This window comes from Pteropus vampyrus, unplaced genomic scaffold (genome assembly GCF_000151845.1).
Source record: "Pteropus vampyrus isolate Shadow unplaced genomic scaffold, Pvam_2.0 Scaffold20, whole genome shotgun sequence".
Lineage (NCBI taxonomy): Eukaryota > Metazoa > Chordata > Mammalia > Chiroptera > Pteropodidae > Pteropus > Pteropus vampyrus.
The window spans coordinates 1,133,313-1,149,772 of NW_011888801.1; the positions used below are offsets into that span (position 1 = coordinate 1,133,313).

Genomic DNA, 16,460 nt, shown 5'->3' on the forward strand with positions numbered 1-16,460 from the left:
CTAAGGTTTTTTTATTGCCTTGGTAAATACATTCTACTACTTAGTCCCAGTCTCCAAATTTATTGGAGGAAAAAGCCCTTAGGTAAGAATTTGAGATTACCAAATATAGACTATTAATGTGACTCTATAATGTCATCTTTGTCTGACAGGTCCTCAGTTACATGGGTCTACAAAATCTCAAAACAGAGGTGGACCAGTCTCTAGAACCAGGCAGGGACCATAGGGCAAGAATCTGCTTCAGGCTGCAGGGGACATATGGGAAGATTTGATGAATCAGTGTTCACTCATCGTGTGATGCAGAGCTTATATACAAGAGACAACCTGAAACCATCTTCACGAAGAGTTATTCTGGTACAACTGACTGAGAAGAAAAGAGTATCTGCCAAAGATTACATGGGTAATGTTTCTATCTCCAGTTACTGTTTTCTTTCAGCATAAGTGAACCTATTCCAATGGACAGTAAAGTTTGTACCCAAAGATTTAACAAATGAATAATTACCCCCAAATCACTGCTCATGTTGTCTGTTAACAATGATCAGTTCAATCATTATGTGATTCTATGAGACTATACATACACAAAAAGCAGCAAATGATTATTTGATAACATTATCACTGGCTTTCGAATACTTCTGCTTGTATTAATATATGGAGAGTTGTACTCAGTTTTAACTCATTTTTAAGAGATAGTGCTGTTAAAAATCTGAGGTACTCATCAAACAGATGTCATTCCTAAAGCTTTCTCTTTAGATATTTAATCACACAGGCAGATAAAGTGGAAGGGGTAACTAAAAACATAAATGTTGAACACTGGTGTAAAGTAACATGTAAAATCATGCATATATTTATTTCGGCTGTGCCAGCTCAACTTCACAATGCCTGCTTGATATCAGGTTATGCTTCTTTTTTTTTCTTAAAGTACTTTTTAGTGGTCATATTTTTTTTTACAAATATTAAACTCAACTTGCCAGTTTTCTTCTGCAGTTCTAAGTCAATTAAAAAATTTATAGAATCTTTCTACTAAGAAAGCAGAAAGCAATTCTTATTGCCAGATGCAATTCCTTAAAATTTCAGAAACCCAAAACCCTAGTTTAGTATAAACACATCCTAAGAGCAGAAGTAGAGAACTGTGGTGTTCTTCTGATTTTACCTTGGATCTTTTCCTGAGTGTACTCATGAATGCAGCAATGGTTTTAACTATGGCTTAAATTTATTTAAATTTCATTGAACTTTAATTCTGATGATCATACCAGTTTTAGATCTTATTGTTAATCTTTAGAGTAGATAAATACAAACGATCATAAATTGGGGTAATTTTCTATTATACTAGTGTGCTAATGCTATCATATGAAGACAGATGCTTCGAGCAACCTGCATTAAATTATATTTTTAATACAATTGAAGAGTATTTTTTAACCTGTTTGTAATCACAAACTGAAAACGTGTCACATGCTTACCTCACATAAATTGATACATAAAGCTTAGTAACAGAAGGCTTGTTTTATGCATATGGTATTGACTATATTAGCCTACAAATCAGATTTTAAATTGAACAGTCCCTACAAAACTTTCATATATTGTAATAAATACATACCAATTCAACTAAATGTTAAAGTGAAAATATATGTACTATTCTCAGAAATCAATGCCATGTGTGCACAATAAAAAAAACCACTGGATCAAGATGGCTTGCCTTTCAAAGTTAGAGTTAAGAGTCGGAAAGTGCCTCTAAGAAGTCATTTACCCAAAATCCATCAGCCCTTTCATAAATGAGAAAACAAGTTCCAACAAGTTCAGTGACCTGCTTAATGACATTCAGGCAGTATTACAACATCTCTTTATGCTACTTAAACTGGGCTAACTCCTGTAATGCTGACTAGGACTTTTCTTCTCTCTTCTCTAAACACCATTCGTATTTTTTCTAGATCATATTTTAAATGATCACTGGACTATTTTTATTATTAAATTTTACAAATGAAGTATACCAATGATAATTTAAAACTTGTCATTTTTTTACTTGTTTATTTAATCATGTATAAGTCTTATAAAGATGCCTGAAGTAATGTGAACACCTGTTTATTTTGTACTTCAAGCAAAGAGTACAGAGCCTAGTTGAGTAAAACAAAAAGGACAGAGGGTATATTCGAGAATATTAAGACTAAAAGCAAACTGTCAAGTATTTGGAAGACAGATGTCCAGCCAGTGTTTTGAAGGCATTCTAACTAGGTACAGTACCTGTCCTAATAAACATGCACATCACTCTGAATACTCTGCAGCTCACTCCTGTGTGGCAAAATGACAACTGGTAAAGGACAGACCAGCATTCTAGATAAGAGTTTCTTGTACAGAAGATCCACAGAAAGAAGTGCTGTCTGGAAGTATACCAACCTCCTCCTCTTCCCTCAATTATCACCACCAAATTCTTTCCTTTGAGGACTTCACAGAAAGTTGGAATTTCTAGAATATACTAAGATCAGGTTGAGAGATTCTGGGTTACATAATAAATCTGAATAATTTAAGCAGTAAAGACAACTCTTCTCAAGGGTTGGATTAACTTTTGTCTTCAAATCTTGACTGTACCTTGCCTATAATGGCACCAATTAATACCTAACGACTTTTGAAGAGAAAGTTTCATTATTTCTTTTCTTTCTTGAGAGCTGTTTTTTTCCCTCCTCGTTTGGAAGGCTTGCAGTACTTTGCTTCCATCTGAGCCAGAAAATTGTCCATTTCCTTTTGTCGATCCTTTTGTCTGCTCTGTTTGAGAGTTAAAACACAAGCTTTCAAAACGCAAGACTATCCACAGAGACAAAAGTACTTAGTCGTTGCCAGGGGCTGATGGGAAGGGAGAATGGGGAGCTGACTGCTAATGGGTAAGGGGTTTCTTTTTAGGGTAATGAAATGTTCTGGAATCAGATAATGCTGATGGTTGTACAACTTGATGAATATACCAAAAACCAATGAATTGTACACTTTAAAAAGATGAATATACGGTACGTGAATTATGTCTTAAAACAGGGGCCCCCAACTAGTACTGGTGCATGGCCTGTTAGGAACCGGGCTGCACAACAGGAGGTGAGCAATGAGTGAGCCAGCGAACTTTCGTCTGTATTTGCAGCCGCTCCCCAGCGCTAGCATCACCGCCTCAGTTCCACCTCAGATGACCAGGCATTAGATTCTCATAGGAGCACTGTTCCCTGGTGCCAAAAAGGTTGGGGACCACTGTCTTAAACAAACAAACACACACAAAAACCCCACGACACTATACATATACTTCAAAGAAAACATTAGCAGTAAGAATCAGAACATGAAAGAAATGGCGGCAACCTTCACAGTGTGCCAAGTTTACCTGAATGACTGCTTTCAAGTTATCTACTCCTTCATCAAGTCCCAACTCCTTCCTGCTCATTTCTGCTTCTTTAGCCTCTTCCTGCGCCTAAACGAGAAACTCATATGAGACTCCATGGCAACCTAGCAAATGATAAAAATACACCCTCTTTGCCAAAACCAAATCTATGACAAGACCCTTTCAATTTGAGGATTATACAGATAAAAAGGATAAAATTTCACAAGTATGTCATTTATTAAAAAGCAAAATTGCTGAATGCAAGCAATATATCCTCTGATTCCAATAAGCATTTCCGAGTTTTTGCCATTACTACTTGCTAGGGGTAGCACATTGTTTGGTATTAATAAACCACGTGGTAAGAGGAAAAAAAAATAAAATGCAAGGGAAGTTAAGAAAGGTCACAACCAAAGATGCTCTCAAAAATATTTCCAGGACAGAGGCACCTCAGATTCCTCCTCTGGAAACCCAATTTACTACAGGTGACTAGTGGCAGCCTTGAAAGCAACCCTGGTTTAAAATTCCCCCTAAGTAATCAGAATAAACACTAGCAAATTCAGTTTTAACCTTTCTTTACCCGACTTCAAAGCCGCCTTCTTTTGCCAAATTTTCCTAGAGCACTGATGCCAAAATACCACAAGGATACCTTGGGAAAGGTAAGTTCGTTTTATTCTTTCAGGGCAACAATTAAGACTATTAAAAGGCCCCAACCCTCAGTGAATTTTCTAAATAGCAGTAAATACTATTAATACTGGGAACGATAACACATTAGAACCTTGTTATTCCAATAAAGACATAAAGTTTCCAGTGTCTACAGACTTGTTTCCAATTGCTTTGTTTTAATACTCTATCCCCCTCCCTAAGTTTGCTAAAATCTCTTTCCCAAAACTCTAGGAAAGTTTCTCAAGCTAATATCCAAATACTGAATACAGCTGTGCTCAGCTTCACCTGAGAAAATGATTACTGACTTAAACTGTCAGTTTGAATCTAATCAGATGTAGCTTATGAATCAAAATGATGATCCTGATACATTCCACTTCTCTCAACTCAACACACATGTCAGCTTTCCCTTCCATGCATCTTATATCTAAAAGCTGTAGAGCTACCTCCACTCCCAGTTCAGCCATATAAAATAAGGTATTCACCTCAGGTACCAATCAAAGGTCTAAAATCTTACACCATCCGCTCTCCATGGAGCTCCCATTATGAAAGCCAGGTTGAGGCAATGGTTACTTCGGTACCAGTAACCATTGATCAGAGGCACAGATGTTTGCTACTTTGAATCTACTTCCTCCCAGAACCCCAGCTGTCCCTAAGCTCCTATCTCCTGTCATCATCCTTACCCCAACCAACTCCATAGTTTAATATGCATGTAAAGGGCACACAGACTTCAATCCTGATTCTCCACAAAAGTTTTCCCTCAAAGTGTATTTTAAAAGACACAATTAAAATAAACTAAATAGTTTGTTTAAAAAATGTGTAATCTGGGCCCAACTCAAGAAACTGGGCAAGAGCAAAGTAACCTGTAATACCAAGACACAGCTTTTTTAAAAAAGTCTCTCGCACCTTCTCCTCACCCCTTAACCATGTGAGAACCATTGTCTAGCCTATGTATCTCGACTACATTACTGTCTCCTGAGAAATGCCTCAGGAATTGGCCCATATGAAGGATATTTCAGTGTTACTTGAAAATGATATTAGTTAAATAATCTACACAGACAAATCCTCTTGAGCACAACATACTAAGAAAAATAAAGTTTCTCTTGATGAGCGTATGCTCATTTTATTAGATGAGAACTACATAGCAAATTAATCTTTCTCCTTATTTCAGCAGTCTTATCTATATTTCCATTATTGCAAATATCCTCAAATTCTTTTTGGAAGCATTCAAGATATAAGTAATAAATAGCATTCAAAATCTTACCCTCCTTTTCCTTGCATTCATCTTTTGCTTCGATTCTTTGACAAAGGCATTATATGACGGGACCTCTCCGGCATCGATGGCCTGCTGAAGAATATTCCTTATCCTGGGTTCTTCTGTATACTGTACACACAGCACAGACTCCATGATCTGATCCATGTCCCCCTTGAAGTCCAGATAGGCCTGTTTAACATCAGCCAGCTCTTCTTCAGAACCTTTGTATGTCTTTTCAAAAGCTTGAATGTCTTCTAAAGATATCTAAATAAATAAGAGATATATGCTTTAACTTTGATAATTTTAAATAAAATGTATACTAGTAAAACTAGACTTAGGCGTTGAAATATTTCTTCCCAAATACAACAGGTGCTTGAGTTGAAATAGTTGCAAGAAATCAACGTTTCTATGCCAAAGCTTTTCCAGAGTTCTCCCTAGTCCAACCTTCACAACTGCTAACCACAGACCAGGAAAATTTAAGTGGAGTTTCCAAAGATGGGAAGGGACCCAGAAAAACACTCAGGACTTACATTTGGATATGTAAAATATAGCACATGTTGTAAAAAATTAAATCCCCTCTTTTCACTACAATCACTCTAAATCAATAGGTAATTAAAGACTCATTTCAATAAGTATGTGTGAACATACGAAAACACATGGTTCAACCTAAGGTTTAAATTATTTTTCTTCAAAGATTACAGTATATTATCTCCTGAGAAACGCCAGTGTTATTTATATTTCGAGACTAAACAGAAATTCCTCATTCCTACAAAGCACAAAATGCGAGACTTTAGAGGCATTCAATAAACGTTTGTTGACTGAATGATAATAGTCACAAAGAAGTCTCCGGAGTCCTCTACCTTTTTAAAGAGTAACCTCCAATACGTTTCCCAGTCTCGATCTTGATTGAGCACATCAGAATCCTCGTCCACCGTTCCCTGCTCATCGTACACTGCTCTCTGCTCTTTGTCACTCAAAACAGAATAGACTTTCCCGAGGATCTGCGAGGGAAAGAGCCTGCAAGTCACTCCTGCCCCTCTCACAGAAACCGCACCGCGAGAAATAAAGATTAGAAAACGCCAGGTTCCGCGCACTCCACCCGGGCGAGGCCAATCAGAAGCCCAGGCGTAGGCGGCGTGGGCACTCGCGTACCTGGAAGCGGCGGGTGGCGTCCTCCTTGCCGCTCTCGCCCACCCGGTCCGGGTGTACCTGCAGGGACACCTTGTGGTAGCCGCGTCGGACCTCGCCGTCCGAGGCCTCACGCCGCACACCCAACACTTGGTAAAGGTCGGCTGTGCCGAACACTTCCTCGCACAGCTCCAGCAGCCCCATGGCTGGCAGAGGTGCGGAGCTGAAGGCGGACTCCACGAAAAAAGCGGACCTCAGGGACACTGGCTAGAAGTCCGAACTGCTTCCCTTTTCCCGCGCAAAAAACCCGAGGCGCCTGCGTCACAATAGTCGCGGCCACGACGCCGCACTTTACGGCGGCTGCAAAGTGGGGCGTGGAAAAGCTAGCGTCTGCCAGGGTTGAAGTCGAGTAGAGCGAGCAGTGGTGCGGGAGCCTCCTTCGGCTGGGAACGGAACTAGTCCGGTAGCCTCCACGCCCCACCCCCCCTCCAGGCTCTCCTCCGCGTACTGGGGAACTCTGGCGTCTCGCTTCTCCTCCATGTCCCAGCGCAGAACCTTTTTCAGTAATACATGGAATGTCCATATTAGGCTGAACCTATACATTGCTTTTTTTTTTTTTTTTAAGTAAAAACAGCAGCATAACATCGACATTTGGCAATTTCACGTGGTTCATATACATGTTTATTTCCAAAGAACATTGGTTAAATAGATTTGTTCTTTCTCAGAGATGATCCTGATGAGAGGACATAGAGCTCTAAGGCCCAAATAATTTTGCAACCTACGGGGTGGGTCTGCTGGTAGGTTCTTTCCCCTGAGCCCTACCAGAAAAAAAATATATTAAACAAAAAGCACAAAACACCGGTCTTTAAAAAAAATTTTATCTGATAAGATTCGTAGGTTTGACATTTATTACAGAATCACGCCTATTCACCTCCTGAATCACCTTCAACCTTCATCTTAATAATATATGCTGCCAAAGCAAAAGTTGTTTGTTACTGTTGTTAATGCTTTCTAAAGTGCAGAGATGAATTTTGAGTATGTTAGATTTGAAGGTGGTAGCAGGACAGGCTGATGTAATCATCCAAGACATAGTGAGACTAGAGAAAACTTTGGAAATCAGGGAAAGGATGAGCTCACAAAGGAAAATAAGTGTATACAGATCTTGGACAAAGGACAGAGAAGGTGACAAAGTGAATACCTAAGTTAGCAGAAACTCAGTACCTCAAAATAATACCTTACCTTAACCTATTTCACATCAGTTCCCCTCAATGATCAATACTTTTCAGAATCACATTCTCTCCTGCTCTACCAATTAAAGCTTCTCCCAAGACCTAAACTCTCCAGGGTAGTATCTTTTAAATTTACAGAGTTCTTGTTTTCAAATTATTTTGCTTTCCCATATCCAGGATCAAACCCAAGTAAAGTCAGTTCCTCTCTGCCTGCAGTGCCTTCAAAGTCCCACAAAGAAAGGGAGGCCAATCAGTAACAACCCTGGTGGAGCCTTGATAACACCCAGAATTTGAGGTGGCTGCTCACTGTTCTCGGAATATAAAACCCAGAGAATAAAATAAGTTGGTATATTGATAGGGCTTTAGAATCACCTCTATAAATCTACATCCTAGCCTTATGCCAGAATTTGAAATCTGTATTATCTACAGTGTACATTAAAACCACCTAATCCATGCCTGTGATTATAATATCCTGAGGTTAGGGTGAAGCAGATAATGGGATTTTTTTTTTTTGCACACATAGTCATTTATATTACCAAATTCATGATACCTAAACCCAATTCTATCATTGACTTTTTAAGTGGACATTTGAAAAGCCCTTCACACTTGCTCATTTCCCCGCCCAGCTACAGATACTACATGTTGAAAAGGGCTCTCCAGGTAGGCATATTGGGATCTAAATTTTAGCTTTGCCAACATTAAAACTGTGGCCATGGGCAAGTTTTCACCTCTGAACCTGAGCTTACTGGTCTATAAAATGGAAATAATCCTACCTGTTTTCATGATACCTTATGTCTCACAAATAACCTTGCATGTAAAGGGCCTAGATGTACAAAGGTACTTTACAATATTAGCTTTCTTCCAGTTTCTATTCTTAAAAATAGACCATTACAGCCCCCAAAACTCATAACTAATCTACCTTTGTAAATTATGTTATGCAAGGCAATATAAATCTGCAATTACAAATATAACAAAGTAATTGTGTTCTTGAACTGGTGCGATGACCCTAAATGATTAAGGAAGGAATTACTTGGATGGGTCATGGTTAGTGGCTTTGAAGCACAGAAGTCTTGGAAGGCAGCAGACTGTAAAGCTGTCCAACCCAAAAGTCCAACCCATCCCACAGCCACTGTGTTTTTCCAGATGAAGGCTAAAATAGCTAATTAGTACCTACACTCAGCTCTGTAATCGATAAGAACAAATTTTTCCCAGGGCCCTGCTCAGGCCAGGCCAAAAGAGCATGAGTAACATAGAAAATTCCATTTATTGACCTCTAAGTCTAACAAAACTATAAACTCTGCACAAGTGTTTTAAGAGGACTTTGACCTTGTCTCCACTGCTATGCTCATTGAAGTCAGCTTGCTTTTGTTTCTGCAGCCTCTGTATCTGTTTTCTGAGATGCTAAGAGGATCTCACGTGCCCGTTTCCGTCGCAGTCTCTCAGCATTTGTGATCATCATGGGATGCAGGGGGAAAAAGCCAGAAAGACCTAAAAGCAATAGGGTTTTCATTCATTAAAACACAGTACAAGCAAATGTTTCTTGGGGATCTCAGCCTCACAGAACTGAAGTTTAACAGAGACCTGACGTATAGAATGGATTTAAAACATGCTCTTCACTTTCCATACTGTTACCTCTTCCCCCAACTCCCTCCCCTCCATTTACTACAAGACGACAATTGATGTTGTCAACCTTCTAACAATATTTCCCTTACTAGAAAAAAAGATAAACTGACAGACAGCCATTCAAGACACACTATTCCCATTTTTAGCATAAAATCTCGTCACCCAAAAAGGCTCATAAAGGAGTCCACAAAAGGGGTCTCCAGATTCAAAATGGCAATTAGATCACAACTTCACTTCTCACTCCAGTCCCGAGCAGCCTAGAAGTAATAAAAATCATTCTTAATTCCCATCACCCTGGAACTGACTTCAATTTAAAATCCCCTCAATGAGGTATGGCTAGAGCCGAGTTACCCAGCAGCTTTTCCACAGGTTTAGAGAGGTGGGCCCCACAGCCAATCCAATGCCGGATACGGTCCAGGTTGAGAGCAACGAGTTTCTCTCCATGAGTGTTAGGCAGTGGATCATAGGAGCCAAGCTGCTCCACAAAACGGCAATCCCTGGGACACTTGTTGTGAGCAGCAACGATGCGATAGAAAGGCCGGTTGGTACAGCCACTTAGGGCAAGACGGATGGTTAAGTGGCCTCGTTGGTAGGACTTGCAGAGGACAGTAGCTGCAGAGAAATAAGTGGTTCAGACAAAAGAATCGAGGACACAAAATGGACAAAGTGAGGTAGATGAAACAATCCCTTTCCTCCAGAGAAATGTCCTTACTTCCAACTAAGTCTTGTCAATCTGGCTTAGATACCTTCGTCTTTGTTAAATTCCTCTTATGCGCTCCAGTTAGAAATGGCTTCCTCTTCATCTCCCAATCCACTCAGCACAAGCCTGCCATTTACTAGCTCTGTGATCAGGTCACAGCCTCAGCTGTCTTCAGCGATAAAATGAATGCCATTTATCTCATAGGCTTTCAAGGTGGATTAAGTGAGAAAAACTGAAGGGAGACTAAACGTAAGGCACTGTGGCTGTTTCAAGTTTGGGTTGCCTCCACCTGGCCTAGGAAAGCGCTGCTCCGCACGGTCCCATGTCCCCCTAGTTCCCGTGACAGCCCGGAAGGTCTGTCAGGGCCCCTCTCACTCACTGAGGTGAACCATGGTGTAGCCGGCGTGCGCCAAGGCCTGTTACCACTTGCGGCGCCGCAGAGCGTCCCGCCGCCCGCAAGGATCGCCTCGCGCGGGATGGAGGACGGACGCGGAGGGTCAACGATGCCGAAACGGGACCCTGACTCGACCGCGAGCCAAGACCAAAGTCCTCCGAGCTGGAAGAAAATCGCCTACTAGCCCCGCCCCTTCCATTTTCCGCACTCCATTTCCCACAATGCAACACGGTGAACTCTAACGTACCTTACTTAAACTGCCGCAAAACAGACGCGTTAGTGTTTGTGTATGCCAGAGGTAGCCGTGCAGGCCGAACCCTGGGAGTGCTTCCGCCCTTTATTAGCCTGTCAGTCCGTGGTGGAGTGAGGAGTATTGGGAAGCGTCGAACTGCTCCACAAATCCATCCTTTCAGCAAATGTTTTTTGAGTACCTATTAGGCCAACGCGCAGTGCTGAGAACGCAGAGATGAAAGGGCCCTGTCGCTGCCTGCAGGAAGCTCACAGTGTGGTAGGGAGACGGTGAGGTTACACCAGAGTAACTAGGGGTGGTCAGTACACAGTCCTGGGGAAGCAGAGGAGAAGCCGAACCTGATATTTCCTTGGTGCCTCCGGAAGACTTCATAAAGGAGATATAGTTAGGGCCGACTGGAAAAGGGCTACAAATGATAATAGAGTTTCCTAATATGTCTCCTGTTCTCTCCACCTCCTCCTCTGAAAAATAAGGAGGGGGAGCCTTATTCCTAGTTTTGCTGTGCAGTGATCTAGGACGACAGGGGTTCCTTGTCATCTTTAGCCCTAGCATAATGGCCTCAGTTGTCAGGAGTTTTGCATCTATTATAGGGTAATGGACTCTTCGTGTAGCCCTTGTGCTTTAGATCCGTTAAGGTACCCGTGGGTCAGAGGGAGTCGGTACTTCCAACTTAAGACCTTTCTAGTTCTCTGTTCATCGTTGGATCCAAAGTTCTGGCCACAATAGGCGCTTTGCCCTCATACAGTGACCCAGCATACCTTTCTTCCTTTAGTTCCACCTTAGAAAATGATGCCTTAATTCCCAAGTCCCAGTAAGTGAACCTGGGCAGGGACCTTAGCCGTTGACTTCCTCCAGGACTGATCCTAATTAACTTTGACCAGAAACCCTAATAATGACCCCACTATCCCTTAATTTTATATATATTTCCTTACTTATTTATACCTTAGTATACCTTAACTCCAGAACCACGCTGATGAATTTTGAATCTCATTTCCAATTTGTATTGTCATCCAGTTTACTGTGAACCAGTCAAAGAACCATAACAGCCATCCAGTAAGATAGCCAATGGAAATAAATGAATGGGTTTTTATTTATGGCGAAGAGTCTTTTGTTCTCCATGCTGGTGAAGCATCATCATGTGGTGAAGCATCATCATGTGGTGAAGCATCCAGAGTTTAATTCCTCTGGGAAGGAAAAGAACTCAGAAAATTCTTCAGCTGGAAGGCTGTCAGAAAGATGGATTGCCAAAGCCAACCAATTCCTGTACCATGTGGATCTCTGCAAGCAGAGCCTCATCTTTCAATTTCAGCTGCAAGAGAGGAAGGAAGGGGACACATGTCATAGCTGATATACTTATGTGGAGACCCCTCATTTGTGGGGCCACAGCTAAAGAACATAGTTCCTTGGAGTGGAATTGGCTATATTCCCTATTTCATGTAACTTCTATTAAAAGACCTCAGAACATTGTGCTGGTTACATGGATATGTTCACTTTAAGAAAATTCATCTGAACATTCACAGTTTGCATTTTTTATACAATAACTTTATAAAGTTTATTTTTAAAACATTCATGTTATCACCCAATATATCTTGATTAATATATACTATCCTTATTTGGCAAGTGATGGAAAGGAATCAAAGACATTAGACCTGAATTTAATTTTAGAATCTAGATGGGTAGTAGAGACATCTAGTTGCCTACTAAATACCCTGTCTCTCCTTTAAAACAAACAAACAAAAAAAATTCTTTGCCATGTAGCAATGCAGCCAACTAAAAAGCCACATTTCCTGATTCTCTTGCAACTTGGGGAAGTCTTAAGACCAATGTGGCCAATGAAATGCAAGTTTATAGTCATTGTTCATTAAAGGGAGGTGAAATAGCATGACTTTTTGTCCTTTCCCCTCTTTTGTTTTTATTGTGTCTGAAACATGATTATGATGGCTGGAGCTACAATGGCTGTCTTTCAACTATGAGGGATGGAGCACAAAGATAGAGTTTGGGTCTCTGATGACATTGTGGAGCTGTTGTACCAGCCCTGGACTCTTCAGTTGATGAGAAAAATAAAACTCCTAATTTGTTTAAGCCACTGTCTTTTCAAGTCAAATTACTTAAAATTCATAACTGATAGAATAGACTAGGGGTTGGCAAACCACTGCTTAAGAGCCAAATCCAGCTCTCTTTCTATTTTTGTAAGCAAAGTTTTATTTGAAACAACCATGCTCATTTGTTTTTTGTATTATCTATGGCTGCTTTTTCACTGCAAGGGCAGAGTGTAGTAGTTGCGATCAAGACCATTTCGCCCACAAAGCCGAAAATATTTCCATTTTGCCCTTTACAGAAAAAGTTTGTTGACTCCTGGACTAGACTACTACCTTTATTTTACACATGAGGAAAATGAGGCCCAGAGGTTAACACAGTAAGTTAATTGCAAAAGTAGGAGCGTAAGTCAGTTCTAACTACCGACTTCCAGGCCATCTGACTTTCCATTAAGCTGTATTCTCTATCAAGAGGTATAAAAAAGATCCCCCATGATAATATGTGGGTTATTATTCCAAACTCAGCAGCCCCATGATAATTGCATAATGGTGAGAAAAGCCTCTAGAAAATTATTCACATCATGATGTGCTTGTAAAGTCCTGAATTAAGCAAATAACCTTCCTCTCAGTGTCCCAACCTGGAACAGTGTAGAAAAACAGTGGAGGCATCTGCATCATACCTTCATTGTGTACTTGTAGGCTTGCTCAGCTTCCAATTGCCGTCCAGCCTGAAAAAAAGAGCAGCTGGTGATGATGATATATCGTAAACATTATGGTGGGAAAGTACATTGCCGCAAACATTTCTACCTAAAGCAGAGGATTCCAAACCTTAGTTAAGAAACTAAATTCAAAGGTGAAGCAGGAAAATGAACTGTGGTAGGGAAAAGCATATATATATCCCTCCTTCATTTCGAAAAGCTTAAGGATAACCTGGCCTTTTTTTGCTTCTCAGGATTGAAGCCATTCTGTTAATATTAATAATAGCTAACACTCATGTGATAGTTACTTTGTAGTTTACATTGTTTTGTTTTACATTGTTTTAAGTGCTTTACATACTTTCATTCTTCGTCCTCAAGACAACCCTAGGAGATATCTGTTTATAATTCCCAGTTATAGATAGAAAAACCTAGGCACAGAAAGGATAAATATCTTGCCAGGGTTATGAAGCTAATAAGGGGAGGAGCTAGGTTTTAAAACAATGCAGTCTGGCACCCAAGTCTTTTTACCTTTATCTTGTCTCTATGTATTAGAAAAAGCAGATAATGGAATTTCTTTCATGTAGATCTGGATATGAGATGAGACAATTACTACTCCAGTTACTCCTTACATGAAGGAGTTAAATGAAAATAATATGAATTTACTATTATATTTCACAAGTTTGTGCATAACAGATTAGAGTATGCAGAGTCGCTTGGGAAAGCTTAAATACATAAATATGAGAACCACAAAATGTTCAAGCTAGAAGGGAACTTAGAGAATATCTAGTTCAATTTCCTGATCAGTGTTAGTCCATGGTAAATTTTTACTAGTTCACAAAAGTTTCATTACCCAAAAAACTTTCCTATAATATCTACACTTTGAAGTTTTCCCACCTGAAGTTCACTAAATTCCAGGGGCATTTTCCAGCACATCTTTACCTTTTACTTCTACCTTAGGAAGGCAGAGGCCCAAGTGACATGAGGATCCAGAACAGCCAAAATAATTTTGAAAAAAAATGGTAAATTTTTTTTTGCTACTACAGAAAATGCTGCAGTAAACATTCGTATACTCCTCTTCTGGTATTTTTCTTAGGAAGGTACCTAAATATAAAGTTGCTAAGTTGTAGGCATGAATGTGACCACATAGTGCCATATGCACCACAAAGTAGTTATACCAATTTGCATTCACTAGCAACTATAAAAATCCTTATAAATGTTGGTAATATCGGAATAATTTTTGCCAACCTGATGGGTATGAATTTCTGTCACATTATTTTAAATTGCATTTTCATAATTACTAATGAGGTAGAACTTTTCCTACATGTATTGACATTTACAATACCCACTTTGGCAAATTGTATATTTCAATCAGATTGTTTATAGGGTTTTTCTTATTTTAGTAGCTATTTATATAATCTGGATACTAATCCTTTCTTAGTCATAAATGCTGCAAGTATTTATAATGAAGCCCTTAAGCTTTTAGTGTCTTTTGTTATACATGAGTTTCTAATTTTAAAGTTGTTAATTGATTGACATTTTATTTTTGCTTTGTGTTATTACATTCACAAGAAACTTTGTATACTCTGAGGGCATAGAGGTGTTCTCTATATTTTCTTCTAAACAGTTTAAAGTTTTAAGATTTAGGTCTTTAACATGGAAGTTCTGCACCCTTTCCCACACCCATTGCCTTATGCGTCTCTTCCATCTGGCTGTTCCTGAGTTATAACTTTTTGTAGTAAACCAGTCATCTAATATGTTTAAAAAAAAAAAAAAGATTTAGGTCTTTAAACCAGCTGAAATTGTGTCTGGTGTTATGAAGTAAGGAACTAATTTTTTTTCGTATGGATAGCCAGTTTCTCTACCACTATTTATTAAATAGTCCATATGTTCCTCACTTGGGGAGGGAGGGGACTATATAGTCTTTTAAAAATAGCTTTATTGAGATATACTTTACATACCACAAATTCACTAATTTTAAGGTTCAGTTGTGCAAGCATCACCACAGTCTAGTTTTATAAGATTTCTGTTACTCCCCAAAAGTTCCTTATGCCTATTTGCAGTCAATCCCCATTCTCACCCTCTGCCCTAGAGAACAACTGATCTGTTTTTGTCTCAGTTTTCTTAACTTCATATAAATGGAATTATATAATATGTAATCTTCTGTGCCTTGCTTTTCACTTAGCATAATGTTTTTGAGGCTCATCTGTATTGTTGCATAAATCAGATTTTCATTTTTATTGCTGAGTAGTATTCCATTTGTGTTAATATTACACATTTTGTATATCCATTCACTGACAGACTTTCAGAACATTCCCAGTCTTTGGCTCTTATTAAATTCTGCAATGAAATGGGGAAATGTTTGTGTGGACATATGTCTTCACTTTTTTTGACTAGATACCAAGAAGTGAAATGGCTGGGATGTATAGTAAGTACAGGTTAACTTTTTAAAGGTCTGCCAAACAGTTTTCCAAAGTGGTTGTACTAATCTGCAACCCTGCCGGCAACAGGTGAGAGTTCCAGTTTCTCTATATCCTTGTCAATACTTGGTATTGTCAGTCTTTTTGATTTAAGCTGTTATAGTGGGTGTGCACTGTGGTGTTAATTTGCATTATCTTAAGGAATTAACTTTTAAATTTTTTGGCTTAATTTCAGATTAAAGAAAAGTTGCAAGAATAGTTCTCTTGTCCCTCTACACACACACACACACACACAAACACACAAGTATGTATTTTAATTTTTCCTGAACCACTTGAGAGTAAATTGGAGACCTGATACAATTTGACTTCAGTATGTGTTTTCTAAAATTAAGGACATTCTCTTACATAATACAGTACAACTATCAAAATCAGGAGATTAGTATAAATACAATACTATTATCTATCTATAGATCTCATTCTGATTTTTCCAAATATCCCAGTGTCTTTTACAACAAAAGAAAATCCAGGATCATGCCTTGCATTCAGTATTCATGTCTTCAGTTTCTTTTAGTCTGGAACAATTCTTAAGATTTTATGTTTCATGACATTAGCATTTCAGAAGAGTATAGGAGAGTTATTTTGTAAGATATTCCACAATTTTTATCTGATTTTTCTTCATTTCAGGTTAGAATTTTTAGCAGGAATACCACAAAAATGATATGTTCTCCTC

General features: G+C 39.2%; 3 protein-coding genes across 4 annotated transcripts in view; all 3 read right to left on the reverse strand.

Annotated features, from left to right (window-relative positions):
- Window positions 1-1,373: 1,373 nt before the first annotated feature.
- On the reverse strand, window positions 1,374-6,704 carry DNAJC9 (DnaJ heat shock protein family (Hsp40) member C9). Of its 2 annotated transcripts, XM_011355225.2 has the most exons (5): window positions 6,408-6,702; window positions 6,116-6,256; window positions 5,265-5,519; window positions 3,344-3,430; window positions 1,374-2,751 (listed from the first exon to the last, which is right to left on the reverse strand). In XM_011355225.2, the coding sequence occupies exons 1-5, from the start codon at window positions 6,585-6,587 to the stop codon at window positions 2,632-2,634; spliced, it is 783 nt and encodes a 260-aa protein (XP_011353527.1). In that variant the 5' UTR covers window positions 6,588-6,702; the 3' UTR covers window positions 1,374-2,631. The 2 variants fall into 2 exon arrangements, with proteins under 2 accessions (XP_011353527.1, XP_011353528.1); XM_011355226.2 differs by lacking the exon at window positions 6,116-6,256 and having other exon boundaries at window positions 6,408-6,704.
- A 539-nt stretch (window positions 6,705-7,243) lies between these two features.
- MRPS16 (mitochondrial ribosomal protein S16) lies at window positions 7,244-10,527 on the reverse strand. Its single transcript, XM_011355227.2, has 3 exons — window positions 10,315-10,527; window positions 9,587-9,847; window positions 7,244-9,100 (listed from the first exon to the last, which is right to left on the reverse strand). Exons 1-3 carry the CDS (start codon window positions 10,325-10,327, stop codon window positions 8,967-8,969), a joined length of 408 nt encoding a protein of 135 aa, XP_011353529.1. The 5' UTR covers window positions 10,328-10,527; the 3' UTR covers window positions 7,244-8,966.
- Window positions 10,528-11,761: 1,234 nt separating this feature from the next.
- Window positions 11,762-16,460, reverse strand: part of CFAP70 (cilia and flagella associated protein 70) — an 84,946-nt gene continuing 80,247 nt past the window's right edge. The window contains 2 exon segments of the mRNA XM_011355228.2: window positions 11,762-11,888; window positions 13,296-13,343. Coding sequence (XP_011353530.1) covers window positions 11,808-11,888; window positions 13,296-13,343 — 129 coding nt within the window. The 3' untranslated portion in view covers window positions 11,762-11,807.

Excerpts from the sequence above, each read along its gene's own strand:
- DNAJC9 (XM_011355225.2), bottom strand. The coding sequence starts at position 6,587 with ATGGGGCTGCTGGAGCTGTGCGAGGAAGTGTTCGGCACAGCCGACCTT. Across the intron at positions 6,257-6,407 it reads ACGCCACCCGCCGCTTCCAG|ATCCTCGGGAAAGTCTATTC; the intron begins GTACGCGAGTGC and ends TTTCCCTCGCAG. Across the intron at positions 5,520-6,115 it reads GGAGGTTACTCTTTAAAAAG|ATATCTTTAGAAGACATTCA; the intron begins GTAGAGGACTCC and ends TTATTTATTTAG.
- MRPS16 (XM_011355227.2), bottom strand. Across the intron at positions 9,101-9,586 it reads ACCTGTGGAAAAGCTGCTGG|GTCTTTCTGGCTTTTTCCCC; the intron begins GTAACTCGGCTC and ends TATTGCTTTTAG.